The sequence below is a fragment of the Blastomyces dermatitidis genome (assembly GCF_000003525.1).
Source record: "Blastomyces dermatitidis ER-3 genomic scaffold supercont1.15, whole genome shotgun sequence".
Classification (NCBI taxonomy): domain Eukaryota; kingdom Fungi; phylum Ascomycota; class Eurotiomycetes; order Onygenales; family Ajellomycetaceae; genus Blastomyces; species Blastomyces dermatitidis.
This window is the reverse complement of record NW_025544788.1, coordinates 372,240-399,954: the sequence shown is the minus strand read 5'-3', so window position 1 is coordinate 399,954 and position 27,715 is coordinate 372,240. Positions and strand designations below refer to the sequence as shown.

Here is a 27,715-nt window from a genome sequence, read left to right as displayed (position 1 = left end):
TGAAGATATGATGCTATGAATATTTATCGTGGGAGCCACACACTTGATGACCTTATCCTCCGGCTTTCGGTTGCACCGGTTTGCAAATTGAGATATCAACTGCCATGAGCTACCCCGCCTCAGATGACTACATTTTGCCTGTCCATTTCTGCATGTAGTTTCACAAGGGGAGCTGATTTAATTCGCCGAACAATCAATCGCAGCAAGCACTTAATTTTGAGGACGAAAATATGATGCTAGATAACTGGATCCTTTGGCCTGCAACTTCGGCAAAAAATTATATTGAGCGGTAGAATAAGCCGTCTGTGTTTCATTGACCCTAACATTCCATGCTTGCGACGAAATGTGTAAGGTGGGACTAATGGCGAGGAATCAAGCGGGCTGCAAGCATTTACATATTATGATCTCAAAATCTCAGCTCAACATCAAATATTTTCCCTGAGTTTCTGGTTTACCAAGATGGTTTTGATAAGTCGTTTCGTACCGTCACTCACAGCTCCAACCGTTGAGACCACTCTAGCTTTCGCGAACCTGAATTTTGCTTTCAGTCTGGTTTAAGTAGTTAAAACCCCATGTCTTGCTCATGTTTACTCAATTTGCTCTTCCTCGTTTTTTTCTCCAACGCTAACATCTCCAAAAAAAGGGAGGCTCCAAAGGAATTTCTTGGTCTGGAAACTCCTGTCCCGCCATTGTCGCGAATCCGCCGAGATTGGGCCTACGAATATCACCGCGAGGAAACTTTGGTGCTCCATTTGCACAAGTTGTTCCTTCGATCCCGAAGTTGGAGGAGGAATATGGGAAACGAGTGTCCGAGATTGCGGGCTCGTCTGACATTAACCCGCAAGGCCTGCGAAGTGACGGTATTTTCGCGGATTATATTGGAGCGGATGGAACACCGATATGGGCGGCCGCCACGTCTGGGAGTCCTACCATATCGGTTCATTTGTTGGCATGCATGCTGTAGGCCATGTTCGGCTATCTTTGGAAATTGGCTTTTTGTTAACAAAAAAACGATGGTCGTCACAGCGCCCGAGTATGGTCTGCGCCAGAAGCAATTTCGATCTGGTCAGAGTTAGTTGCCGAACGCAAGAGGGCGCTCGGGACGGTGAACCACGCCGAACCACTCGGGTATGGCGATCTTTTGGCGTCACACGTTCAAATGTCGCGGGAACAGCTTGCAGAATGGGAAAATAAAGCGCGTGTATGGTTGCGGCGTGCCGACCAAGCTAAGAAGATTGAGCAAACACAAGTGAAATTAATTCTCGATAATATAACCGTCTGTGTCAATGCAAGGTCTACTACTACCTATGCAAGCACAATCGATGCCTGGAGATTCTGCTTTGGTGGGAATGGACCGTCTGGTAAATGGGGAATCTCAAAATGCCAATGATGGAGGACTCCTGCTCGCTCTCTCTAGTTGGCATTTGTATCCTGATATTGCTGTAAGTTACATTAATCGAAAGCCCAAAGTCATATCCTTTGCTGTACTGCTTTCTTACCTCTTTCCCCTTGCTCTCCCGCTTCTCTTGTCGCCATTGGCTACTAATCCGACATAAGGCTTTTGGTGACAAATTCGTTTCCCAACACGTTTACATTTTCCCCAAAGGTGTCATTCTTACTATCGGGCTAGAAAGTTCCCCGGTGCAAGGCTAACGTGGTGTCTACTAGACCTTGCCATTAGCACCCATGAAGTATGTTCTTTCCTCAACCGCCGTGTCTATTCTTGCATCGTGCCAATATTTTAACAGAACGCCATCTCGCAGATATTATGGCGATCCAGTACAAGCTCATGTAACCCTTAGTGAAGCTGCAACGCGTGTGACTATGGACGAGTTCGGCGAGTTCGACGTCCTCGTCCTAGGCACGATCATTTCAGGGTGGGGCGCCGGTGGACGCAATTCCGTAGAAGCAGTGAGGATGGTTATTACTCTTCATAAGGTTGTTCAAGCCCAGCGGTACCCGAAATGGCTAGATATCGTTGCATCGGCAGCCTGTATGTTGGTAGAAGCAAAGGGCGTCGAACGCGCCGTACTTCTGAAACTAATCAATCTCGCGCGGCGGAGGGGTTCGAGTTTTTTATGCGATCCTAATTCGCATCCGAATCCTCTCTTTTCTCTTGTACAGTTCGAAGTCTTCCTGCCGCTACTAATGGACGATGAAGATAGGATTGATATTCTAAGGGAATATGCTCCCGCTTTCTTCCCGGAGGCTCGAGCAGACGAGGGAATAATTAGGTACCGATTCAAAGGTTTTCTCAATCAACAACAACAAGAAGAAGAGGAAGAAGAGGGCGGAGGAGAGCGGGAAGAAGGAGAGAAGACCAAACTATGTGAACCGCTAGTTAAATAGCTGTGAGACTTCCGAAAAAGTCCCAACAACAACCGTTTGTAGTAGTTCACCTGGCAGAGTAAAAACCGAAACCGTTGTTCCTCACTACGCTACAGCGTTGCCTCTCACCATAAAATGCGGGCAGGTACCTCAGAAAACCCACCATCGCTGGGTCGATGAGAGGTTACAAGCGAATATATTCCGTGACTCGCGTGTTAATACCATGATGGAATCTCAATCCAACAAATCCAAAGTCATAACTTTACTTGACATGTCAGATTACCAATGACAAGTACAATCAGACGGATTTAGTGCTGCTCTCCATGAGCGCCAACAGGAGACAGCGGGTTGGCCGGAATACTTCTCCAGGCGATAATGGGAATGATTCGGCGCCCAAGACGCTCACCTACCATCATTTCGTCGGCGATCCCAACTCAGCTTCTCTTTTTGTTATTTCTAACCTTTACGAAGCGTACAAGCAGGCATCAAGCGGCCCATTGTGGTCCCGGAAACCTAATTTGCTCCGTTTCGATGACATTAGCCGGATCCTTGAACGAGGGAGAGTGGACCGCAAAAAGCTTGCGCAACAGCTTTATCCCGCCAAAATCAATTACCAACTTGACTCGCCAAAGGTGGTCATAGGGACAATTGTGGAAAAGAACCAGCGCGCTAAAAATTATGATGACTATTTTACTTCGTTGAAATGCGGTCGTGGAAGTTAACGGGGTATACAGATCGCTTGGGACCCTTAGGGAGCAACGATCAATCCTAATGTTATTTTGCAGAAATTATATGATGCTCACTGGGTTAAACCATGGGTGTTTTTGGAAGAGTGTGCATGCGTCAGGGGAATATCAATTTGCATGTATTTCTTATTTTGATACAGTCAACCTTCCGCCATTCAAATTTGAAAATGTTATGGCTCTATCGTCAGGAAACTTCTTATACATCAGTGCTCCGCTCCTTTGTGATCCTTCCGACAAGGTGGCGGCCAGCAACATCCGGCGTATGATTGAGAATGTCAGAAAGCATGGGCTGCTCCTCCTTGTCCCTCCCCCCCCCCCCCCCAAGTCCTCCAAGTCATGACACCAGAACTCGACAATTGGAGATCCATTGATCATCCCGTCTATGAAGGCCAGCTTGAGGATACCTTCAGGGGAACAAGACTCCACCTCTCTTTCACGGACTGGTCTCCCCCTATCGACCTGGGCCGCGGCCACCGAGACGCTGAAGCATATGTTGTCGAATCAGCCGTATCAGTAAACGACAATGGGCGATGGATTGCCGATCTCGGTGTCCTCGACTCCCTCAAAAACGGCTGCGGGCAATTCGATCATAAGCTCTTCTTCGAATCCGGCTGTGCACATTCGCCTTCCTCTAGCGGCGACTGCTGCCACCCAAAATGCAACGCTGGGAGGAGGGAGACTTTGTGGACAAAGGAAATCTCCTGCATTAACTACAAGTTGGGATGAATTCCTCGAGCGACCTGACACATCGCCAGTGGCGATGACGCACAAGAATTGGCTGGCCAGGCTATCGATTGCGGTTCTTGCAATCCGGCGTGGCGATCGTCTCTTCCTCAATGATAGGTTCTGTATCCAATGTCTGGAGGATTTGGAAGCTTTCGACCCGGCGCTTCCAGCGAAGGTACTTTTTGTCGTCTGAAACTGCTAGTAAATGTCCCCTTACTACATGCAGTTGGCTATTTTTTCGGGCATTTCATTTGAAATGAAGCTATATAATTAACAAAAATAGGATGCATGAGCGTGTTATAATCAAGGCATAATGTTATTTATCTAACTTATCTACCCCTTTCTTTTCTTTTCCCTCTTGATTATATTGTTTTATTTAACTTTCTTAACAAACAAGATAAACATCTGTGCAGGGAAAATATGAAGAAACTCTTTGAAATCGAGAATTGCATGAATCTGACTGCGGCGAGAAGGAACTACAACGGTAAAGCATCCCTCAATGATTCAATAGACATTCCTAAAACCATCCTCACAGGCCTGGAATCTGTCCATTGCGGAACAGATTCACGAAGATCTGATGATCACGCCAAGCCTGCGAGCCGTACTTGTGCGCGAACTTCACAAGCATATCCTCAAAGCCCTCCTCGTCCGCCGCAATAGCCTTGTCGATGGCCTCATCTGTGGAAAACGGCACCAGCTCTGAATGCCCACTCTCGTTATCTGCCGCCGCATGCATCGTGGCGGTTGCTCTTCCCAAGTCGGCGATGATCGCAGCCATCTCATCCGGCTCATCCATATCCGACCAGTCAAGGTCAACCGCGTAGGGGGAAACCTCTGCAACCAGCTGACCTACGCCGTCCAGCTCGGTCCAGCCGAGCCATGGGTCTGCATATGCCTGCAGCGCGCGCTGCGAAATCACCGTCCGGTGGCCCTCGTGCTTAAAGTATCCGCGGATCGCCGGGTCGGAGATGTGTGCCGATACGGCCGGGATCTGGCCTTGCTTCATGTAGATCACGATGTCGTTCTCCAGGGCGTCGCTATTCCCTTCAAGCAAAAGATTGAACGACGGCAGCCCTGCCGACCCGATGCCAATGCCGCGACGGCCAACGATATCTTTGACCCGCTGGCCCTGGGGGCGGATGCGAGTACCGCTTGAATCGGGGAGCGTCTCCTTGTAGCGGTCGAAGGCCTCGAGGACCTTTGCTCGCGTCGCGTCATCCAGTTGGATGGCGCCTCCGCCGGCGCGGAAACGCCGTTCGAAGTCGCGGATCTCCGTCATTCCGTTTAGCAGCCCAAAGCGGGTATTCAGGCGGGCGGAGCGCAGTGCATCAAGCATTGGGCCCTTAGCGGTCTCCAGGGTGAAACCCAGCACATCCGCACGTTCGTTCTTGGTGGCGCTGCTCGCACCACTCGCGGCAAGGACTTGGATGCGCTCACGGTACGCGGCAGCATATGTCTTGACGAGACTTGTGATCTGGTCATCGCTGAGGGCCTTCGCATAGCCAATGAGGGCAACGGAGGCGGCGAAGCGCTTGATGTCCCAGGTGAAAGGGCCGATGTAAGCTTCATCAAAGTCATTGACGTTGAAAATCAAGCGGCCCTGGCTGTCCATGTATGTGCCGAAGTTCTCTGCGTGCAAGTCGCCGTGGATCCAGACTCGGCTGGTGCGCGCGTCCAGATACGGTCCGCCATGCTGCTCCTGCTCCAGGTCGTGATAGAACAGACATGCTGAGCCACGGTAGAAGGCAAAAGCTGATGAGGCCATCTTGCGGAATTTGACTCGAAACGCTGCTGGGTCGGCGGTGAGAAGCTCCCCAAACGCAGCGCCAAAAACGCGAAGGATCTCCTCACCACGCTCCTGAGACTCCGCCATGGTTTGTTTGTGCGTGGGTGAATCGGTCAGTTGCCTTCTTCGTAAAAAAACTCCTGGGTGTCGAAGTATATCAACGGCGGTCGTGGTTGGGTGATGTATGAATGTATGCACGTTCTTACGAGCAGATGATGTAAACTGGCGATCACAGTGAAATCTTCAACGATTCTACCTCAGGTATGTAGCGGAAAGAGAGGGGCAAGTGCGCTGGCTGTGCCAGCCACGGAGGGAGGGGCAACGAGGGATTTAAATATCCCAAGCTTAGTTTTAGCATATTTAGTCATTCTTACTCCATTCGAACTGGCGTGCGGTGTGTCAAGGGGGCGCCAAGGGAGGCGCTGAAACAGAGGGTGAATGAATCCTGGGCATAGCAGCAGTAGAGCTATAACTAACTTACTGTTGCTCCTTTTTATTTCCTCATCCAGCGGTTACTTTGTTCCCTGGCTGTCTGCCTCAGGCTCTGGAGAATAGCCCCGTTCACACCCACTTGGAGGCCCAACGTTAGCTAGTTGTTATACAAGTGAGTGCAATGCGATTCTGAGAATTTAAGTACTTAGATCATTTTCCAGCTCACTGGAGGAAAATAACTATTACCAGATGTAATTTGCCAGTGACTTTATTTTTGTTACTTGAAGACAATTGAGATCAAAATCTATGTGATGAACAATGTTTAGTGTGTTCAGACGTGACAAGAGTTGATAATTAGAAACTCTCTAACTTCATGTAGAGCTTGAAAAAAAAAAAAAAAAAAAACCCTGGCTATCAAAGTTATTTCACTTATCCTTTCTCAAAAAATCGTTTCCAGCATCAACATGTGAAATGCGTGGCACTATGCAAAGCACGGTTTTCTATAGAAGTCATTTGAGGAACAAGGAAGGACCAACGCTTGAGAAAATCTGCTAGAGGTAGTAGAACTCTTCATTGAAGCCTTGGAGATGTCGCAAGAAGCCAACATCACATCGATAAAAAAGCCAAGCAGTAGAAGTTGAATAAAGGTATACCGTTTCCATGCAGGTCCCTTACGGAACATGCAAGTGCAGCTGTAAAGTGTAGAGACACAAATGAACGTGAGCATGGAAACAATAATACTTATGTTGAACCTGGTTACAAGCCATTTTACAGGCCCCCGAAAAGCTTGGGGCTCGTTTAGAGGTCGGAAGTGTTCGAGCTCTGGGGTTTTGACACTTCCGTGATCCTCGTCTAGAATATATGCAAAGCCATTTGTTCCACGTCTCCGTACTGACGTTCATTTGGTTGTTGTTTCGACCGTGTCATATACAGACTTTGAGGGGCTGTTGCGGACTTCCCAGTCATTAGATTGTCATTTGTAGTAAGTCAGGACTCAAAGCCAAACACCTCCATAGGGCAATGCCATGCCTTTAGCATGCAGATGTTCTCATCAGTTCTAAGCCTTGGAAGGAAACCAAGATCCCTCCCTAATGAAGTAGTAAACCTTACTTGATGGTTGTTGATTGATTATGCCCCCGCCTTTGCCACTTCCTGTAGAAACTTGTCGTTCTCAGGGGGAAAATCACTGCGGGGGATATGGCTCCAATCATTCAACTCCTCGGTATCTGGAACTGGGATTTGCGAATTCTTGTCAACGTCTATAAGTTACTAGCACGTGCTTCGTCCAATGGTTGTTCCTCTGTCTTTTTTGATACGTCGGTGTCCGAGAACAAGGCAATATCTTGTTCATGACAGGTGTTGTTGTCAATATCAACATTGATGCTATCGCTCTTGATATCTTCAATTAGGGTCTCTTGATCATTCTGTAATTTATGCTAGGCGGATGGTCAATAACATTAACATTTGCAAATGACCCGCGACGTGTAGTGACATAGTTTTAGAAGCCTTAGGTCCTGGTGGTGGGTCTTCGACGCTGCCAAAACTTTCAGCCGTTCCACCAAAGTCGAGTGAATGTTCATCAATGGAGGTGTGGGGTTTGGGGTGGCTCATCTCCAAATCGACTCTGGCACTCTTGCCCTTCCATCTCTCGCAACGGCTGCTTCCGACTCTTCCTGGAATATAGATGTCTAGGTGGAGCGGTTTTCCAAATTTCGTAGAGACATAGGCGGCATTTATTTGGTGTTGGATCTCTTATCGTGCTGTGCTGGGAAATAATTTCACGGTCTTCTTTTGTACACTACTCTGTGAGTTCTCATCGTTCATATGAGCGAGTAGGCGCTGTAAATCGATATAGAACTCCTGTTTGGGCTTGCAGAGCAAACATACCCACGACATCAAGTGGAATACTTCTTGGTACCAATCGAATCGTGGCCATGTCCCTACATATGGTCTAGGCGCTCTAAAGTCTCTGGTGTAAGAACAGTAGAACATCACTCACATGTGATTGTGTCAGCATTGCCTTTTTTCCGAAGGGCTGGGGTAGTTATCCTGATGAAATTGGTAGGACTGAATGTGCTGAAACTGCGAGTCCGCCTTGGTTGAATCCCTCATGCTTCTTTGAGCGTGTTCGGCGGAAGCAGAGGTTAAGTCCCCGCGAGGAGGAAAGAACGGAGCTTGCTCGTTTGTTTCTTGCCATGTTAGATTTATTGGGTACTTGATATTTGTTGGATCCATTGCCATTATTGATAATCATCGGTGTGCAGGAATCTTCTTGGTTTTCTAACCGTGGATTGGCGAAATCTTGGAGTGAAGAGTCGCAGCATACATACTTTTAATTCTGGCTGCCATCAGTCAGTGAGGTGATGTGATGGGGCGGATTCCCTACCCGAGTTCGCTCTAAGTGTACGAAGAAAGTGACAGTAGAGTCAATCTTTCCAGAAGCTGAAAAAGTCGAATGAAGTCTTGTGAGGCTATGAGAAGAAGTTAGGGATGCGGAGAATGGTTGATGTGATGTTGATGGTTGATGGTTTGTTGTAACAGTTACGGATTATTACTATTAGTTATGTTACCTTACCTACATAGAGATTCGTGTACAGTAAGTTAACCACTCTGTAGTTACTCCGTAAGTTACTCTAGAACTATATAACTTATATCATGACAATAACCAAGCAACCTAAAATGAATGCTAGGTATGGTCACTGTAGCCCTTCCAATATTAATGGATTGACAATTGACATCAATCTAACCTAGGGAAGTAAGTAACTAGTACAAGTAAGTACAAGTACATGTACATGAATGTACAGTAAGTATAACTATGTATTGTACAGTACAGTACAGTACAGTACAGTACATACATATAGTGCCTAGTAGCTAGTTACTGTATGTATATAAGGCCCAGCCCGAGCCGCCGCCGCATGGTTAGTAGTTAGTTAACTACACACAACCACCGAATTGATAGCCACACAACATACTTTAACTCAGTACCTGCTCTTCTATTATTAATTACTATGTGAAAAACTAGGAATTTTCAGGAACAGAGGCCTATCTATTGCCGATGGAGCCTAGCTTTTACCTTTACCAGTGCGATGAATTTCGCTTGATACAGGCCTTAGCTAAGCGCCTTGGAAGGAAAACACGCCCTCATGGCCCGCAACGTTTTACAAAGGTCAAAGAAGGCTTCGGTATATTGTTATCAGTTGTTGGACTGACTCGCGAAGCCGCAAATATGTTGAAGTTATGCCATCCGTGATCCATCCGGATATTTACCCTTGTCGGCGCTAAAGAGATATATTTGGGAAATCCAACACCCATGAGATATTTTGACATGGCCAGCGGCATAAATCAAACACTATTCAGGCTTCCCCAAATGCTAATGAGCTTCATATCAACATAATTCGACTGACAGAAGCGAATGATCTCTTGGACCTCACCCTCAAAACTTCGACATTGTCACCGGACGTCCCTCCTGATGTACATGTACATACTTTACCAAAATACAACAACGCGGGAGCCGCGCAACAAGCTGTTCTTAACGCCCTTTTTCAAGGCTTCCAATGCAACAACCGCGAAGTCATGCTCGGGTTAGGAGACCAGTGTAACCCTCCCACCGGACGATAGAGAACTCAGTTGGGGCTGTCTCGGTGCTCAGATTCACACCACTGGCAGGAGGCGCTCTATGATTCACAAGAGTAGGCTCCACGACTTAATTCCAAACTTGTCACTAGGCACTAATTTCCTTGCAGCGATGGTAGCTTGTTTGACTGTACCGAAAATATATGTAACCAACTACAAGACGATTCAAATCGAGCCAAACTATTAGGCTTAACTATAAGAGGAGGTGATGTCTTTGGAACTTGGAACGGCCTTCCCTCGGAAGAGTTCAGTGCCGACCCATCGTCAAGCGTATCACTCGCCCGGTTGATTCGCAAGAAGCCATAGAATAAGCAAGCTTATATTACAGAGTAACAAGCGAACTTTTGCCCTTTAGCTAGGTTACCGCATTCTCGACTTTTTCGACGCAGAGTGGGATTCAAAGAACACTCATCTCGTTCAATCTACGGGATCCGTTAACCAGGATGTGCTTCTCTTCATGGCCTTCTCCTCGGGGCTTCCGCCATCAGAAGAGCTACTTAAATTTGAGACTGGCCATCCAGCTCTAGTGTCGTTCGCCAAGATTCTTCTCGAAATTCATACCGGGAAGACCACATCTATCACAACGGAACATTGGTCTTGTATTAAACGAAAATTTGTCAGAGAAAGAGAGGCCTATTGCGATACGAAAGTTGATTTACAGGGAAATTGTCAGCAACCTGGAGCTTGCTATGAAGGTAGGGCCGAGCACGAAGAAGCGATATCGATCGGAGTCACCAGTTCCGACCTCTACTGCTAACAGTGAAACAAGGCCCTCCGGAGCCCGAGATCAAAGAACCAGTGCCGATACACCCTTAGCTCACCCTTCTATCCAATTAGACGCCAACGGAGACTCTGAAAGAGAACTGATGCCTTCACAAAGGAAGAAACGACTCGCTCACTCACGCAGAGAGCGGGCTTTAAATCACTCCTCTTGTAATTTAAACCCCAATGCGCCCCTACGTCACGGCTCTTGCTACTTTTCAGCGCCATGCTTCTTACTAACATTTCTAGCTTCTTCAGCGGGTTTACCAGAGCGATCAAAAGACTGTTCGAGCGCATCTTTTATTCATTTCTATGGTGAAGCATCTAGAGTTTCTTTGCAATCAGAACCTAGAGAGTAAGACGAGTGCATCACTTGCCCTAATCTTGAGCATTGTTCCCAAGAGCTTCGCTGATCAGAACTGTGTTCACAGGGGAAGCGCTCATCGGATGGAATGGCTAGCAAGTATTCGGGACAAACTATTACTTTCGAAAACACCACACGAGGATGTAGAGACGGTTCGAATAGCGATAATCGACACGGGTATAGATACTTCTCATCCTTATATATCTTCTAGCTACGGGCCGAAAGGCGATGATCCGGTTTCTGTGAAATTTCACGATTTTCTGAGCAAGCCTCTTCCGTTCCAATCGATGAAGATGGACATGGCACGTTCATTGCTGGAATTATACTCCAGCTCATGCCGAACGTAGACCTCCTTGTTCGGGTTGGGTGAACTCGCGACTCGCTAGCGAGTGATTTATCTGCGGATGTAAAAGTAGCTAAAGTGAGAGCTCCCCGTTATCGGATATTGATTCTGCTGTGACTAACTTTTCATGCTGCTTAGGCTATCGAGCGCGCTGTTGAGTGGGGGGCGGACATTATCTCGTTGTCGTTCGGTTTCTGCCGAACGACCGACAATTTACAAGAAGCGATTAACCTTGCCGCTAACAAGCATAATAATACTTGCCGCAGTGGGGAACTTAGGCAACCATCAGCAATTGCAATATCCAGCTAATGAGGACCGTGTCTTCAAAATTTTCGCAACTGACCACCTTGGTTACAAGGTCGAGTCATGTCCTCCTTTGATTGACACACGATACACTTTCGGGGCATTAGGACACGATATTGAGTCCATATGGCCTCTGCAAATAGAACCGCCTACTGTCTCTGCTAGGTCGACAACCAAAGCTCCTTGGACGCGCTTGTCCGGATCATCGTTTTCAACCCCGGTTGCTGCTGCTATCGTGGCGATCATATTTCAATTTTGCTACGAATATCCTACTATAATGGATGTAGGCGAGAAGCTCCCCTGCCTCAAAACGATTCGAGCAGTACGTGCAATACTGAAATCCATGAGCCTTAACTCGGAAGATCACAAATACAATTATTTGAAGCCCGACATTGGAAGCGACAACCACAGCCTAGAAGCAGATAGGTTGAAAGAGAAATATGACAATCACGGTTTGGCACACTACTTCGCACTCAAAATAAGAGAGGCTGTCAACCTGTAAACCAGTGCTGCACCATTCAAAAAGAAATTCCCAACATTCATAACCTATGGTTGCCTGGACCATCAGGCACTGATGCCCGTCACATTCATCGACGCCAGTTACCTTAACATCCCTTCTTGGTAATGAGGCCCCAAAATCGTCGGTATCATATGTCGCACTGTTTATTTCGTAATCAGTGACCTACTCGCGATTTTGTTGACACAGGCTATATCACGAATCCGAATCGATGGCCCCTCTCCATGCAAGTCTGCACCTCCGACGAGGTCTCCTAAACGAGTCTTCTTTCTCCAGTCGATGTGGATTTTGCGCAATTGATACGCGAACACGAAGTTATCCTGCGGAGTTCCCTCCAGGTAGATGTCCCCTGAGTTGTGATACCCCCCCCCCTCAGCCCCGAGTTTCACCGGGACTCCTCCTCCAGGGTGGAGAGGAGCCGAGACCTTGAGCTTTGCCGCAGCGTCCCTCTTATCTACTCCATCGTAGGTGGCCTTTCCGGGTTTAGTAGCCGTCTTTATCCCCGTAATCTTTCCAACATCCTCCCAGAGATGTTCGGCCATTTCTTCTCCAACCACTACAACACCATCGGAACCTCTATCGCAGTTTTAAACACGTACTCTGGATCCTCATCCAGCTCAATAAATTGCGTCTCTAAGAAGGCGCCTTCCTAGTTGTACTTCTCGATCTGGGACTTATTGGACGATGCTTCGGCCCGCGAAAATGTGCGAAAATGCCCGCGTTCGTTGTCAACTTTGAAGGCGCTTCACTCGACAGCGTCAGCTTTTCGAGGAATAAGCTTTCCTTCGAGCGGGAGCGGTTCGGCAAGACGCCGGTAAGGAATCCTAGGGTTCACGATAACTTGCCCAAGCCTTATGAGATCATCTGGAGCGTACGCAGTGGTCGGTAAGATGAAGTACGTCTTTGGAGAGACATCTCAACCTGATAGGTTCAAAAACAATTTAAATATATATACATATATATATATATATGTGTGTGTGTTTGTTAGATGAAAATCCAAAACCATATGCTGCTTGCACACGGCCTGGTGACTTTGCGGGCCTACTCTCGCAATGGATGTTCTGTTTCTCGGCCTGTAAGTTGACGCGGGGCAATGCTATTCCTTTTGTGTGCCCACTGACGGGCCTAATTTTTGAAAGATCTCTGATGAAATGAGGGGGTAGACAGGCATATTCATTGGAAGAGACAGCCACCATGCAGCTGGTGTGGCCTATCAAATTGACGGATTTCCCAACATCTGCTTGTGAACATATCTAGCTCCCTGTGCAATGCGTACTTCGTCACCCATTCTGAGCGGCCTGCAGACAACCCTTATTTCGATAGAGCCACCTTTGCTAATTTATTCTTAGCGATAGCTCGATATTTGATTTTTACTGAATAATGCATGAAAATTGCAAGGTGACATGCCGGTGACATGCACGCCCAGGGGACATCGGGCGTTTGTACTGCACATGTACATGTACCACCACACCCATTATGGGAAGCTAGATGCCAACAACACCCAAGGAAGGGAAAAAACGGAGAACTTGTCATCCTAAATTGGTTGTGGCGGTACAGATCTACTGAACGTCAGCCCGATCCTTGGCTCGATTTGGTTTACGGGGTTTTCGTACGAAGTACATGAATAGACATGATATCGAGGCTCCCCACTGAGCTTCTTTCCGCCAGCCCCCCCTCTCCCCAGCTCCTCTCTCTCTCCCCTGGTTCCAGCTTGAGGTTCTCTTGCTGACCCTGCATGATATAGATTGCAACTTACAGCGTAGTGCCCGTGCCATATATGAGAGTTTAACTATATATACAGACCACAAGTCTCAAAGGACCCGGCGTAGCTGACCTCTGATAGTTTATAGGGTAATATTTTTGGTTGACTGGCCAATGCTAAAAGCGACTATACTGGGAATCTAACAGGGACTTCAACAGGTGGCAGACGTGCAGAACGTGCAGGTTAACGCCGACGAGAATCCTACAGATACGAGCAGCCAGCCACGCAGCGATAAGTTCAAAGTCCTCAGTTTGTTCTAATATTCTTTAATTCTTTTTCACAAAGACTAACTAGTTAATCACATAGCGTCTCAGCACTGATTCTTTCCTTTTATCAGAAAGGAGCCCCTCTTTCAAAAAATATAGTTGTCTGTCTACATCACACATTCATTTGATCCATGTCTCCACAGAAGGCGCCTTTCACCTCGAACAAATTTGTCTACAGATTAATTGGCCCATGAAGGGTCAATGGCCCGGCTATTCTTCAGAAGCATGGAACCAACCACCTTGCAATTGCCAGTGATCCGGGTGGTAAAAGTGATTCCAAGCCTCCATAAAGATTCGGGAGACGTATCATGTACAGTATATAGGGCTGAGTCGGTTTAGACGCTAATCAACGGCCCCTGCCTGCGCCAGCCACCGGCCATTAGCCAACGCCAACAGCAAGTTAATCCCGAGGTGGAATTAGTTATTCCCGATACAAAAGCTTCACGTATGTACGGAGTAAGTTAACTCTGAAGCGTTTGGAAATTGGAAAGGCTTTGGCTCCACCCCGCCCCTTCTGCTGCACTCTGCGGGATATACGGAGTATGTACTAACCCTCCCTCCTCCCCTGCCAGTGATTCTGCAGGGCAAATGACCTGGCCATCATTCAAACTTAGAAAAGAAGTGAAGGGGAAATATATATATATTTCAATAATCATGAAGATGAATTGATGGGGAAAATCCTCAGCTCAGTTCGGGCGGGATACTTGGCCAAGAATGTTTGAAACCGTTCCATCCAAACATGTTGATATATCTCTAAGCACCTTGTTTCAACTCTGGTGAGTGCCACAAAGCTAGTTAAAGAATAGAATAAGGAGGAAACTTATTAATCTATACAATAATAATCTACGGATTACAATTTTGGAATTTTATTAGAAGCATTTGATTACCAACAAAAAATTCAAATAATTAAAACCGCGTAAAAAGAGGTATTTGAGAAATCTCAACCCATATAATAAAAGGAAAGAGAAGTAACTACGGAGTTAAAAGAAAAATAAAAAGATAAGCCGAGGTTTCATCTCCCAGCACGATACCTACCATACATCATAACTAACTTACCATGGGTTGTTAATAATAGCAACAAAACCACAGCCACAACCCCCTTCCCTTCCCCAGATCTCAGCAACAGCCGAAAATACGGGTTTTTTTTTTTTTTTTTCCTTCCCTTTGTCGTTCTCAAAACCGCACAATTAATTCAAAACCTTGTGTTAACTTCACATCCTCAGGAGAGTAGCATCCGTAGTTCATTAGTTCATCTCCCCCCCCCCTTCCCGGGTCTCATCCCCGGCTGTTGCAGGCGCCAGGGCAAGCTCGCTCGCTAACTTCTAATAATATAAGAGAGAGAGAGACAAGCGTTAGAGTTAAGAGCTATCGCCAACCTTGGAACTTGCTCTTTCATCCATAAGGGGATGCTGGGTTTTGTTTCACGCCAGCAAAGCTTAAAATAGGGCGCACACAAAGCGACAGCAAAACACACCGCATCATACCCGCCCGCAAACAGGGTGGTGGGGGTGGTTGGTTCATGTGAGGAGGGTAGGGTAGGGTAGTTAATAATTATGCTCGTATTTCCTTGGAAAAGTATATTTTAATTTTTTTTTTATTCTAAAATAGCTTTTTTTTTTCAAGTTAATTTTGTAAATTTAAGTGGCCAATGATATTACGTGCCTATAAACTTAATTTACACTGAACACGTTTTTTGCTTGGTTTTAGTAGGAGCGCTAGAGGCAAACAGGAAGGTGGAAAGTATGGGGGAAAAAGCTAAAATTCTTTCTAGAATGCCCTATTATTATTATGTATTTGTAGTATTTGTATGTACGCAGTACGTGTGTATGTACCTAATGTATGTATAACTAACTATCCGATCAATATGGGTAATCTCGGATAAGATCAGCCCAGTGGAGCAGGCACCAATAAGCAGCCTCGCCTGGTATATGCTGTTGAAAAGCAAGGAGAGCGATTGTTTTAACTGACAAAGATTTGAGGAGCTCTAGCTAGTTAGATCGAGAGGCTTTGAGTTTCTTCTTGATTTAGTTAGTGTTTCTTTATTGTATTTTTTGTTTTTATTGCTTTCGGTTTTTGGAGCCTGAGAAGGGTCATAAAAGAGGGAATGTGTATAACAAATGGAAAATAGATAGATTAAAAAATAAGCCCTGTGAATGCATGATGGAAAAAACACACTCAAGAGCGCGTAGAGGGATGAAGGGAAAGGAGAGAGGGTGGAGAGGGGAAACGGGATCTCAGTGCTTCTGCTTCATCTCCTCGGCTTCCTCGAAGGTCTCCTCGATGGCACCCGTGTTGACCTCAACAGGTGCCAGTGTCACGCCAGGAGCGTAGTGCTCGACCTTGTTAAGGCGCTCGGCGGGTAGTAGGAGACTCAGCGACCGTGGGATGACCAGACCAAGGACGACGAGAACCATGACAACGTTTGCGGCGGCAAAGGCAAAAATATGGAGCGGGTCGTTGCGCTTCGAGTTGAAAAGGGGATAGGCAAAACCGACGATGATGGCGAGGATGGGGGCGGAGATGTATTTGACCACGGGGCCCCAGTAGACGGGGATTCTCCAGTTTTTGCCAGTTGCGACGACGACGTTGAGATCGCGGGTGAGTTGGTTGCCCTACAGTGTTGATGGTTAGTGCCTGATGTCAAAAGGGAGGCGAGATTGGAAATCGAGGCGTTGTGGAACACAGATAGGAAAGAAAGGGGGGGAGCATGTGAAGGGATAGATTTTGCTTACCGAGTAGAAGGCGATCCACCAGAAACGTTCCAACATTGGACTATTGGCCCAGAAACGAGGAGCACGAGTGTCAGGGTTCTTGGCAAGTAAGATAGAAAGGGCTGCGCAGAAGAAAAAGAGGCCAAAGCCCATAACAGCACCGGCCCAAGGCGTGGTCGCATGGCCTACTCCGATGCCGAGAATCATGGCGGAAACGTAGCCAACATTGTAGATGAGGTATGGAATTCCTCCGACCTGGCCGACGACCTCCTTGTAGCGGTATAAGGTGGTGATAGCAATGCACTCAGAAAACGCCATGAAGAGGAGAGAGAAGTTGTTAAGCCACGTGTCGACGGCATCGAGAAGATAATATCCGAATTGGGAGCAGTACATGAGTGATAGAAGGAACGATACTATAATAACGACCGTGCACACGACGGTACGTGGGACCTTTTTGCCCCAGTCTGTGTCAACGATGAGCGTGACCACCGACTCGACGAGGGCGTAGGCAGAGCTGAGACCGACGAGCATGATGGTGAAGAAAAACACAACCGCCCAGAAGGCAGACGCAGGCAGTTCTGTAATGGCCAGTGGGTATGTCAGGAAGCCAACAGTAAATGTTCCGAGCTTGTCACCCGCTTCAGGCTTCAAACCGAGGTACCCGACGATGCCAAAGACGGAGAATGCGCCGATAACCTCATAGAGAGAGTTGCAACAGGCGATAATGATGGAGTCCTGGACTGCATTCGCAAAGGTTGGGTTGTAGGATGCGAATGCGGTGAAGTAACCGAAACCAACGCCGGTGGAGAAGAAGATCTGACCTGCAGCTGCCTGCCAGATTTGACCCGAAGCCAGCTTAGAACTGTCCCAGTGACCCACGTACATCTTCACGCCCTCCACAGCGTTGGGAAGCGACACGCCACGGCCAAGGAGGACAAAAATCATGACAATCGGCAGACCCATAGTCACATACACAACCCGGCCTGACAGGCCGACTCCCTTGAACATGCAGAGGAATACAACAAACCAGACGAAGGCTGCCCAGCCGACAGTCTCTCCAACGAGGGCGGTGCCTGGGTAGCTAGCATATGTGGCTACGGATTTGCCATCTTCACTGAAGGTGCCGGGGATGGGTTCGACATTCGCGATGACATCCTGCATATAGAATTCCTCTCCTCTACCGGCCCAAGCCTGTGGGGTGTAGAAGGAGTGGCGGAAGTAAATCATGACCCAGCTGAGAATGGCAACGTAGTAGGTCGCAACCATGTAGCCTGTTAAGATGGTGCCGATACCGACTCCTCTTGCGCGCTTGCTGACCGTGTTGAAGGCGATGACACCTCCACCGCGGGCAGCTTGACCGATAGAGATTTCCAGAATGAGCAGCGGAATTGCCAGGAAGATGAGGGAGATTAGGTAGGGGATGAACCACTGCAGGCCGTTGTTCTCAAAGACAACAGAGGGATACCGAAGGATGTTTCCGAGACCAACGGCGCCGCCCATGGCGGCCAGCACGAAGGAAAGCCGATTCGGCCATTGATCACGGCCGTCTGTCGCCTTTTTCGCGTCGGGGGCGAGGATATTGAGAACCTTTTTGAAGACACTCATGATGGGCGATCACAAAAACAAACGTGCCGGACCACGAGCTATTAGGATCGATGCAGTAGGACGGAGAGCGAAAGATTCCTTGCTTGCATGGAGGAGGAGGAAGAGGGACGGGAAAAACAGGGCAGCTCCAGGCTTATGAGGAAGAGAGGAAGAACAGGGAAATAGCCGGAAAGAGGAGGAAGAAGAAAGCACAGCAAGGTAATCAGACGGCCAAGGATGAGCTGAAGGACAGGGGCGAACCGGGGAGAGGAGGGAAGAAGAGGACGGGACAGGGGAGGGGGGGGAGAAGAAGAGCAGGGGGGGGGGGGGTTTGGGTTTAGGCGGCGTGAGACTTGGAATGGATGGATTAGACCACGGTTATATAGTAGTGCGGCCTGGCAGGATCGGTTGACAGCAGCTTGTTTGGCGAGGGACAAAAAATAGGTTGGATTGCCGACCGTTGTTGGTTCGTTAACCCAGCGGCGGTGGTGGCAGTGGTGGTGGCAGTGGAGGCGGAGGTTTGCAAAAAAAGAACGATCTCCCGGATGAAGTTTTGGGGAAGTTTTTTCTGCGCCAAGCCCCAGGGTTACAATGCCGACTCGCGCCAAGCCCAGCAGCAGCGCGAATCCCATCCCCGCTGCTGGACCCCGCACCACAGCGGAACGGGACTTTTCACCAGCACCGCCATCACCGCCATCACCGCCGTCACCCCGGTCGACTGCTTACAGTGCTTAGTTGCTGCGTTCGGTGGGTCGCGCTAGTGTGGGCGCCCTAACGTGAGGCTAACCTGAGTCTAACCTAGGGCTAACCAATATGCTTGCAAGGCCCCAGTCCTAACTAATGGGAATTGCTAGCCCCGAGCTTGTCCGTTTACGACCGTGGAACTGCGGTCTGACCTGTCACAGGCGGAAAGTGTGTTCGTATAACGACTCGCGAGCGGGGATTGGCCATTTGTTGCGTGCTGCCAGTTCTTCGCGATCTAGTGTGTTGTTTTGCTCGCGATCGAATTCCATTCCCAAGCGAGATCCCAAGAGGAGAGGAGAGGAGAGAGGCGGGGGGGGAAGGCGTGCCATGCGGTTCTAGTGGTCGAAGTTCGACAGTTCTCGCTCAGTCGTTTATACCCCGAGGGCCTCGGAGTATTTTTTGACTTTGCCTCCGTCAGCAAAGCACATTGCGAAGAAAGAGAGATACAGAGACACGGAGAGAGAGATAGCTGTTGGCGCGGGGATGTATTGATATGCTGGGGTCAACTTGGCGCCTTTCTACAGGGCATGTACAGAGTACTCTCAGGCTTGCCGGCGGTACCCTTGCTCTCACCTCTCACCTCTCACTCTCACCTCTCACTTTCACTCTCACTCTTACTACTCCTGCTACCCGTAACTCACAGCAACGCAACAGTGTGGTGGTGGCCCCCCGGGCCCCTCTCTCACCTCTTCTCCTGGGAGTGTAGTGGTCAAGGCTGTCAGATTTCCAGATGATTCCCAGCGTACCCCGGATAGGGAAATTCGAAGCCTTTCTCTGTGTCATCCGTAATTGGTTGATCAATCACCAAGGTGGAGGACCAAGTCCCCATTTCAAGACCGTTCAGAGGAGCGGCTAACGTCGCACGCAGCTCATCTCATTCGCAGAAGAGACATTCCTGCAACTCGAATCCACATGGGTTAATAATAATCCTGGTCTGGTTATTCTCCAGAAAATTCCCCAGTCCGGTTGCTTTTACTGCTAACCGTTCATAGGTAGCAGGAGCTCGGAACAAACCTCTTCTTTGTGAAATGAAGAGGGCAAGAGGCCAAGCACGCGAGCCCAATTCTGTCATCATCAGCCACCATCGTCACCTATCACCAGCAGCATCATCATCATCGTTGTGTCTGGTTCTCCGGTCCCCATCTTCCCCCGCATGGGTATTCCCGGCCTTGGTCCCATCGCGTGCTCCAAGCCAAGCCCTAAGGACCTCCCTAAAGAGGTTTAGCATATCCCCAACCCTCCTTCAAGCCCCCCCCTCCAACCCCGGAGCGGAGATGTGGCGAGAGCATCGTCGCCAAGAGACGCTTAATCTGTTAGCGGGCTTTAGCTGCGACCTCTCACACGTGTCCACACGCATTAAATACTAGAGCCAATTTGCTAAATTTTTTTTTCTGCGGCCCACCCACTTTCCCGGAAGCAGCGCGAGAGGAAACGTGTCATGCGTTGACGTTTTTTTCCCTTCCTTCAGTTGAGGAACCGGAGGGAGGAGCTGGGTTGAAAGAAGAGATATCTAGCGAGAAAGAATTGAAGGAGAGAATGACAGATCTCATGCAGAGAGCCAAAAGCTTATGTTTACCTTGTAAAAGCTGAAACCCCAATAATTGATCGATCAATGATTCAACAAGCCCCCGTGAAAAAGAAATTATGAAAAAAAAAAAAAATTTTGAAAAAAATGAAATTACCTGTGATGCTCAGGCTTCAAATTTCTCGAATTGAGCGGAACCGACCAACCAGATGGGAACTGTCTAAAACACGCGGGGTCCTCGCGGAGCTGGGGGTTTTTTGCTCACTATTCTTCGGAATAAAATCAAAAATCATTTCTTGCGTTCCATCTCACCCAATAATGTGTGATGAATGTGTCAATGTGAAGTAATTGTAGACCTTATGGATTGTTAGAGCTGCCAGTATCCCTATTGTTGGGTGCAGTACTGTGCGTACATGGACAGTATCGCTTCGGCAAAAAAGACCAAGCTTTTTGGGAGAACATAAAGCACTGAAAATTAGCCGATAAAAGGGGGAAAAAATATAAAAAATAAAAAATAAAAGCTAGAAACCTGATATACGAATGTATCTTGACCAGAGCAAGATCTTTTCATTACCAATCAGACTCTTCAGTCAACCCGGGTCAACATTTTCAGTCTCACTCTGACGGGTTACACGTGAAAGTAATAGACAGGGGTGGCCATGCTCAACAGCTCTCCTGCGTGATCAGACAGCATGGCATAAATATAGGATTCAGCCCCCGGTGCGATGGTGAACTTGGGAAGCAGACAATCCTGCTCGAGGCCAATAATAATAATAATAATAATTCCCCTTGAAGCAGACCGATTGACTCTCCATGCCTGTACCCCGTATTCAGTCGTTAACTCATCATCCAAGTACATCGTAGCTGTGTCATTGGTCAGCCTAGCTCCCTCGCTTTCGGCCGAATCCTGAGCCCATCAATTATTCTTGAAGTGAGGCGCTTGCTGCTACTGCTGCAACCCATTACCGGGAACACGGTGCTAGCGGTTTCGGTTAGTTTCTCGGGATAGACGACCCTGCAGACGTTATGTAATCTCCCTATCCATCCATCCCTCAGATGACACATGATATGAACCTTGGCTGGGCTGGGGCCCTTTCCTGTCGAGAATAAAGCAGAGCACTTGGACTGTGCCTCGCCATTAGTTTGGATTTTTTTTTTTTTTTTTTTTTTTTTTTTTTTTTTTTTTTTGCACCTTCATTTTTGGCGGCAACGCAAGCCCAACTTGGTTTTCACGAAATTTCAAGCTTATAGCGCGACCCTGCAATTGCTTTGCTGAAATCTTTCTCCTGGCAAGTTTAGACATGTGGGTTGTCTAAATATAATAAAAATAAAAATAAAAATCCTCCGTCAAGCAGGATTTCCTCTCATGTCTATAGGCAGCTCTGTGCCAGAGCGGAAACTTAGTAATGAGTCGATCAAAGTGGCAAGCAACACTCGATTTCGCGAATTCGACCAAAGCAGTTACTATATCGTTCCACAGCCTGCTTATCCGAACAATGATCGAGAACGTGTTTACCTCTAGTTTACCTCTAGGTACCCCATCATCAGCGGCACCTAGGCATTTTAGCGCCATGCTCCACGCAGAAACGCCAGCCAGCTTCTTTCCCCTCATAACCACAGCCCTAACAAAGCTCCTAACCAGTGCCCTCTCGAGTATAGTGTGGATTCCAGACCATTTCGGCGTCGTCACTGTATCTTGCAATTTGTTGCTCGAAGGGTGGGAGGTATCTTATCTTCTAAGGGGAGGCGTGTACAGGGGGGTTTGGAAACAGGCACGCCTGCAAGCCCGTCTTTTCTCGATCGCTCTGTGGATAAGTCGAATGTTAGGCATGACTGATCTAACTGCGCGTAGTCAGCGTGTATCTCCTCCAACATCTGCTGTAGGTTGGAACGGTCCGTCCTCTATAATCTAACGGGAGAGGAAGTGTGATTCGGAACAGTTCAGGCGAGTCCTGTGTCCACGTTGTTATTCAATGGCGGCGGCGTAGTCATCGACTGGCACCTCAACGGAGGTGTCCTAGGAACGTGGTGAATGGAGATGGTTGACAAGCCGGGAACAAGAGACAGGCCCGACCATGACTTTTAGCTGTTCAAGATACTGCACATATTCTCACCCCAAAGGGCCATGGAGATGTCCAAATACCATACTGGGGTAGGCCCCCGGGCGGCTACGAGGAGAAAATGAGGTATGGTAGTCGAGTCGAGGCGAGTATCTTATAGGCTCAGTCTGCTTCGTGTGCCTGAACATAGTTGGAAGGAAGTTCTGTCTGGCGGAATCTCGAAGTAGCGCAACATTAACGACGCAGGAAATAGTTATGTGATTCTCAAGAAAAGATGTGATAATCAAGGAAGATGGAGGAATGGAGCCTTGAAAAGGTGCGTTGACGCAGACGTATATCTGGCGGTAGAGACCGATATCGGAGCCGCCCAGCCCAATCAACAGCCGGGATTGGCCCACCTCAACGCGCCCTTCTGGTGATCCATCTTGACATCTGAAGACGCAACACGCCCTATCAATTATTATTGAACTCAGGAGTATCATAGAGTATTGGAGATGATAAACATTTCCCCCGGTATGTTGTTGTTTTAATCTATGCATTTCAGTATTCATATATATCTATTTGTTATGATATGGTTGGTAAAAAGTAACTGTGCAAAAAAACAGCACTTCTTTTCAGGTGATAAATTAACCCATCTTCCTATATTCTATATATCATTATTATATTGTTGGAAAAGAACCTCTAAAAGCTACTGTTCCATTTAAATCTCTCTCGATATCTATCGACCGTAGCGTGCAACCGTTATTTAAGCCCAGGGGATAGAAATTGTATACTGCAATCTCCTACAGCACACATCGATTGTAGCTGGTATCGTCTGCATGAGCTGTGTATGAATTTGTAGCATACAAGCCCTATATGTGGTATATCAATCGTGAACTGGTGTAATCTGGCCGGTGGCCCGGCGGGCAGGCAGGCAGGTAGGCAGGTAGGAATCTCTCTATGGGGGCCATTGATGGCAAGGCAATCCCTAAATATACGAGACATATTCCACTCCGATCCGGTATCACACGCCCAGGAAGGCAGGCAGCAGTGAAGTCTAGTTCATCGCAGAGGTAGGTTAGAACGTTACATCCTCGTCATAAAGGAGACCTTACATCATCCGTATCCATCATATCTCAGTCCATATCCTGATATCCTGCGTATATCAGCACAAAAGAAAACTATAGAGAAGAAGAAGAAGAAGGAGGAGGAGGAGGAGTCCAGTTTTCTTAATAATGTTGTGGACAGAGTAGATAAGACAGGAGGAGCTAATAATAAGTTAAATAACCAGCAAATAAATATACTGCCGGCTGCTGGCTCTCTCCGCCTTCGCCAACCACCAACCAAACGACCAACCAACCACGTTTGGCCCTGTATGGGTTTCCTGCGCCCCAGCCGACCTAGGTATCCTCTATATCTATCATGCTCGCTGCCAGATCCCACCCCCTTACCATCACTTAACGGAACAGCCTGCTCGCCCGTGCTATCTCCCCTGCTATCTCCCGTGCTATTCGCTGCCTGGCCTCCCATCTAGGCCGTCCTTGAGAGACACCTGCAGGCACCTGCTTTGTTGCTTGCCAAAGACTTCGCTCCCTTCCAACCCTAAGTTACTCGCTGCCGCCGCCTCCCTGTTCCTGGAGCTAGTAGCCAAAAGGCAGGTTTCAAAGTTATCCACAGGTGCTTAGAGGATTTGGTTCCTCTCCAGCCATCCTCGAACGCTTCTACCGACGGCGACCTGTTTTGATTCTACTCTGCGGATTATCTCCATAACATTCCTTCCCCCGCCTGCCTTCCCTCACTAACACTCACTAACGATGGCTGGCACACGAAATTACGATTTTTTGGTAACTTTTGCCTTGCGAATTTTCCGCAAAAGCCCCTCTGGAATGCGTATATATGTATATATTCTTTCATCTGCTGACGTTTTGTTTCGGAACCGAATTAGATCAAACTCCTTCTCATCGGCGATTCGGGCGTAGGCAAGTCATGTTGCTTGTTGCGGTTTAGCGAGGATTCATTTACCCCATCTTTCATTACGACGATCGGAATCGACTTCAAAATCAGAACGATAGAACTAGACGGGAAACGTGTAAAGCTACAGATATGGGATACGGCTGGCCAGGAAAGATTCAGGACCATTACCACCGCATACTACCGAGGTGCCATGGGAATACTTCTTGTTTACGATGTGACCGATGAGCGGTCTTTCAACAGTGAGTTTCTCCGATCTTTGTGCGTTGCGGTTGCGGCCATAGAGAAATGAAATAGCAAAAGAGGCTGTCACGCTAACCTTCTCATTTTCTTTTACCTTGAAAAAAGACATCCGGACGTGGTTTTCGAATGTCGAACAACATGCAAGCGAAGGAGTACATAAGATGCTTATCGGCAATAAATGCGACTGGGAAGAGAAGAGAGCCGTATCAACAGAGCAGGGCCAGCAACTAGCCAACGAACTGGGAATCCCCTTCCTTGAAGTCTCAGCGAAGAATAACATCAACGTTGAAAAGGCATTCTACACTCTAGCTTCTGACATAAAGAAGGTTATGGACACAAACAAATCCGAACAAGCCGGCTCCCAGGGCGTTACAATAGACCATCAAGGAGCCGGGCAAGGCAACCTTGGAGGTAAATGTTGTTAGGATTGCTTTCTTTTTTCTTTTTCTTCTCCCCCTTTTCTTCACGTTTTCTTTTTATTTCCTTTGTTTATGCGAACAGGCGGCATTCCTTGTACTATCTAGATGGAGATGGACTTTTTACCCCAAAGATCTCCTACTTTTAGTTACCAACCCTGTTAATGTGGCGTCCCCAGATCCCTTCATCTTAGTATGTATCCCCAGTCGACCCAATCTCTTTTGTTCCTATATTTTATTTCTTGCCTTATTGATTTTTCGTCCACTTGATAATGATTCCATTCCCGCTTCCACCTGTTCGTCCTTGTTTGCTTGCCTATGCTTTGTTTCCTAGAAGGCGTCATTTCATTTTGCATTCGTTTATTTCGCACAAATATATCTTTCCATCCAGAATAACCAAGTGAGCTGTATTGAATCACGATAACTTGTGCAATCCATATTGAAACCGTATGGTTGTTTTGATGAAACTGCCCAGGCCTGGCGATTTCAGGCGGCTTTATCCCCATGGGTGATATCGCATGTGTAGTATTTGGCTTAATAAACAAACATGTTTTAAGGCACTGATAGCTTCACTGGATATGTAGACTATGCCACTCGAGCAGTTGTTTCGACTGGTTTTACGTAGATACCCGGCTCAACCTCAACAGATTTCGCTTTCAAAGAGACACTCGGCCTTTATTAAAGGCGGAGGATCGGGGTAGAACGGCAACCCGTCCAGTTTAGGGAACACGCTCCTATGCCACGCTCTGACAAATCGCCGTGCCTCCGCGGCAGTCTGAAACGCAACGCGCCAGCAATCTCCTTCAGTCAACTCCTCCTCGCCGGAGGATAACATTTCGTTGGAAAGCGGTTCCGTCAGCGGCGTTATAGGGTCCTCTTCGACTATTTGCCAAGGTGACCACCTGTTCTGCCCATCCCACAACAGGAGTCGACGGAGGTCTTCCTGTTTAAGAGTGAAGTGGCTCTGATTGTCGATCCATATTCGAACGGGGAATCCCTGCTTTCCATGTCGGGATACTAGTCTATTGTGCAAGTCAATTGCGCCTTGGATCTTCTGATCAAAAGGTGCCAGATATGCGGCGAGAGAAAGTTTCAGCCACGGCGATGTGAGGGTGTAATCGCTCAGTCTATAATCGCCCGCAATGTCGGCGGTGTAGTTTGGTGGTGGCGTAATGCTGGACATGGTGGAGGTTGGGAGATTGTCCCGGGCAAATTCAAAGAGGCGATACACTTTGTCCTGGAATTCTTTCGCTGCTGCAGGGCTATAGAATATCAGGATCCACGTATTAGATCGTCGTAGGGTATCAGGGAAGCGGAGGGGAATTACTACCAGCCCGGAGGCGTTGATGTTAGTAAAAAAGAGCTCCGTTTGGATAGCTTAACTTCAATCTAGCAAAAATGCACAAGCCTCACTTCTCTCAAGGCCTCTTGTATTTCTCCATTGGTTGAGAAATTTCCCCTGGCCTAATACTGACATGAAGTCTCGCTCGTCAAGACAGGCCGGGGCGCGATAGAGCACGAGGGCCGTAGTATGTTTTTGCTGGCTTGCTTCTTCAGAGGTAATCGTTATTCGCCCTAGCTTGTCGATGATAGCGCCAGTGTTATTCGATTCGGGAACTTCAGCCAGCCCAAAGATTTTGAGTAAATCGGCGTGCTCCAGGGATATTCTTTCGGGGTCAAATCGCAGCCGGCTGCTTTTGTCGGTCGTGTTTGTGGCCTTTGCGCTTGCTCCGTCCCCTTTTTCTCTGTTTTTACTCGGTGGCATTTCAAGTCTGCCTCCGTTCCTCTGAGATGGAGTAGATGTGAATAGCCGCAGCCATCGCAATGACTTGACGGGACATGTCTGTACGAAGGCTGGAAATCGCGACGGAGAGAACATGCTGGTTATGATGGGGAGGGCCGCAAGCGAATTATGTCTGTCTGTATAATTGGAGATCGTGTGGAATTCGTCTCATCAACGGTTTTGTTGCTCGTTACCAATGCGCTTTCAAAAGCTCATGAAGAAGCCTCAATATTTTGGATACAAATTGGTGTCAATTCCGCGTGCCGAATAGTTAACAGAAACTGGCTGATGAAGAAATGGTGCTGAGTTTCTTTCCCACGTCGTCGTCGCGGTCTTATGTATGTACAGTGTCTGCTAAAAAGTTTGAGACCCTCCCCTTCTTACGCTATAACTACTCCGTAAGTTAGTTAAGGATTCTTATCTTATCTGATCAAACCGCGGCTTGGCTTTTTTAAGCCTCAAGACACTCCGAGAAAATGAACATTTACCCATCCCCGCCCTGAAATTACAAACTGGTCTAGCTGCTGGCTGGTGTGTGCTATACCCCTGAGCAGAATATTACCAGGTAACATATTTCTGGCTTTATGCTGCTTTTGACAAAATACTGTGAGCTAATATGCTCACTGTCTGATCTAGAATGGACAGTGTACCAGCCGAAATTTTTCCTTTACTGTTTAGCACGCCTCATATATCTGATTTGTCCCGCCCCATTTTGCGGAGCCCTGTTTCAA

General features: G+C 47.7%; 9 protein-coding genes across 10 annotated transcripts; 5 read left to right on the top strand and 4 right to left on the bottom strand.

Moving 5' to 3' along the window:
• Window positions 1-459: 459 nt before the first annotated feature.
• Window positions 460-3,993, top strand: BDCG_09359 (uncharacterized protein; the record flags this gene model as incomplete). Its single annotated transcript, XM_045425145.1, has 9 exons — window positions 460-552; window positions 644-960; window positions 1,027-1,361; window positions 1,682-2,329; window positions 2,445-2,542; window positions 2,607-3,045; window positions 3,215-3,334; window positions 3,400-3,687; window positions 3,710-3,993. The coding sequence occupies 9 exons, from the start codon at window positions 460-462 to the stop codon at window positions 3,991-3,993; spliced, it is 2,622 nt and encodes an 873-aa protein (XP_045273703.1).
• BDCG_09358 (uncharacterized protein) lies at window positions 3,399-6,323 on the bottom strand. The gene is made up of 3 exons (XM_045425144.1): window positions 6,224-6,323; window positions 6,068-6,156; window positions 3,399-5,930 (listed from the first exon to the last, which is right to left on the bottom strand). Exon 3 carries the CDS (start codon window positions 5,671-5,673, stop codon window positions 4,330-4,332), a length of 1,344 nt encoding a protein of 447 aa, XP_045273702.1. The 5' UTR covers window positions 5,674-5,930; window positions 6,068-6,156; window positions 6,224-6,323; the 3' UTR covers window positions 3,399-4,329.
• A 1,126-nt stretch (window positions 6,324-7,449) lies between these two features.
• Window positions 7,450-7,954, bottom strand: BDCG_09357 (uncharacterized protein; the record flags this gene model as incomplete). Its single annotated transcript, XM_045425143.1, has 2 exons — window positions 7,450-7,691; window positions 7,906-7,954. The coding sequence occupies 2 exons, from the start codon at window positions 7,952-7,954 to the stop codon at window positions 7,450-7,452; spliced, it is 291 nt and encodes a 96-aa protein (XP_045273701.1).
• A 979-nt stretch (window positions 7,955-8,933) lies between these two features.
• BDCG_09356 (uncharacterized protein) lies at window positions 8,934-11,925 on the top strand (the record flags this gene model as incomplete). Its single annotated transcript, XM_045425142.1, has 9 exons — window positions 8,934-8,936; window positions 9,041-9,200; window positions 9,425-9,599; window positions 9,762-9,921; window positions 10,007-10,245; window positions 10,313-10,584; window positions 10,663-10,768; window positions 10,845-11,120; window positions 11,259-11,925. 9 exons carry the CDS (start codon window positions 8,934-8,936, stop codon window positions 11,923-11,925), a joined length of 2,058 nt encoding a protein of 685 aa, XP_045273700.1.
• Window positions 11,926-15,501: 3,576 nt separating this feature from the next.
• BDCG_09354 (creatine transporter) lies at window positions 15,502-23,012 on the bottom strand. The gene is made up of 2 exons (XM_045425141.1): window positions 16,701-23,012; window positions 15,502-16,580 (listed from the first exon to the last, which is right to left on the bottom strand). The coding sequence occupies exons 1-2, from the start codon at window positions 18,282-18,284 to the stop codon at window positions 16,203-16,205; spliced, it is 1,962 nt and encodes a 653-aa protein (XP_045273699.1). The 5' UTR covers window positions 18,285-23,012; the 3' UTR covers window positions 15,502-16,202.
• BDCG_09353 lies at window positions 18,847-21,142 on the top strand. Of its 2 annotated transcripts, XM_045425140.1 has the most exons (3): window positions 18,847-19,039; window positions 19,118-19,939; window positions 20,000-21,142. In XM_045425140.1, exon 3 carries the CDS (start codon window positions 20,036-20,038, stop codon window positions 20,372-20,374), a length of 339 nt encoding a protein of 112 aa, XP_045282914.1. In that variant the 5' UTR covers window positions 18,847-19,039; window positions 19,118-19,939; window positions 20,000-20,035; the 3' UTR covers window positions 20,375-21,142. The 2 variants fall into 2 exon arrangements, with proteins under 2 accessions (XP_045282914.1, XP_045282913.1); XM_045425139.1 differs by having other exon boundaries at window positions 18,847-19,939.
• Window positions 21,725-23,222, top strand: BDCG_09352 (uncharacterized protein). The gene has a single exon (XM_045425138.1). The coding sequence runs from the start codon at window positions 21,939-21,941 to the stop codon at window positions 22,443-22,445; it is 507 nt and encodes a 168-aa protein (XP_045273698.1). The 5' UTR covers window positions 21,725-21,938; the 3' UTR covers window positions 22,446-23,222.
• Window positions 23,223-23,758: 536 nt separating this feature from the next.
• BDCG_09351 (GTP-binding protein ypt2) lies at window positions 23,759-25,834 on the top strand. The gene is made up of 3 exons (XM_045425137.1): window positions 23,759-24,415; window positions 24,517-24,784; window positions 24,891-25,834. Exons 1-3 carry the CDS (start codon window positions 24,386-24,388, stop codon window positions 25,208-25,210), a joined length of 618 nt encoding a protein of 205 aa, XP_045273697.1. The 5' UTR covers window positions 23,759-24,385; the 3' UTR covers window positions 25,211-25,834.
• On the bottom strand, window positions 24,486-27,344 carry BDCG_09350 (uncharacterized protein). The gene is made up of 2 exons (XM_045425136.1): window positions 26,615-27,344; window positions 24,486-26,527 (listed from the first exon to the last, which is right to left on the bottom strand). Exons 1-2 carry the CDS (start codon window positions 27,078-27,080, stop codon window positions 25,842-25,844), a joined length of 1,152 nt encoding a protein of 383 aa, XP_045273696.1. The 5' UTR covers window positions 27,081-27,344; the 3' UTR covers window positions 24,486-25,841.
• Window positions 27,345-27,715: the final 371 nt, after the last annotated feature.

Bases quoted from the DNA above. Each gene is read 5' to 3' on its own strand.
- BDCG_09352 (XM_045425138.1), top strand. From the start codon at position 21,939: ATGAGTCGATCAAAGTGGCAAGCAACACTCGATTTCGCGAATTCGACC.
- BDCG_09354 (XM_045425141.1), bottom strand. From the start codon at position 18,284: ATGAGTGTCTTCAAAAAGGTTCTCAATATCCTCGCCCCCGACGCGAAA. The intron at 16,581-16,700 runs GTAAGCAAAATC...TCAACACTGTAG, and splicing joins GGTGGATCGCCTTCTACTCG to GGCAACCAACTCACCCGCGA.
- BDCG_09358 (XM_045425144.1), bottom strand. From the start codon at position 5,673: ATGGCGGAGTCTCAGGAGCGTGGTGAGGAGATCCTTCGCGTTTTTGGC.
- BDCG_09353 (XM_045425140.1), top strand. From the start codon at position 20,036: ATGAAGAGGGCAAGAGGCCAAGCACGCGAGCCCAATTCTGTCATCATC.
- BDCG_09351 (XM_045425137.1), top strand. From the start codon at position 24,386: ATGGCTGGCACACGAAATTACGATTTTTTG. The intron at 24,416-24,516 runs GTAACTTTTGCC...GAACCGAATTAG, and splicing joins CACGAAATTACGATTTTTTG to ATCAAACTCCTTCTCATCGG. The intron at 24,785-24,890 runs GTGAGTTTCTCC...CCTTGAAAAAAG, and splicing joins CGATGAGCGGTCTTTCAACA to ACATCCGGACGTGGTTTTCG.
- BDCG_09350 (XM_045425136.1), bottom strand. From the start codon at position 27,080: ATGTTCTCTCCGTCGCGATTTCCAGCCTTCGTACAGACATGTCCCGTC. The intron at 26,528-26,614 runs GTGAGGCTTGTG...CCGGGCTGGTAG, and splicing joins TACAAGAGGCCTTGAGAGAA to TAATTCCCCTCCGCTTCCCT.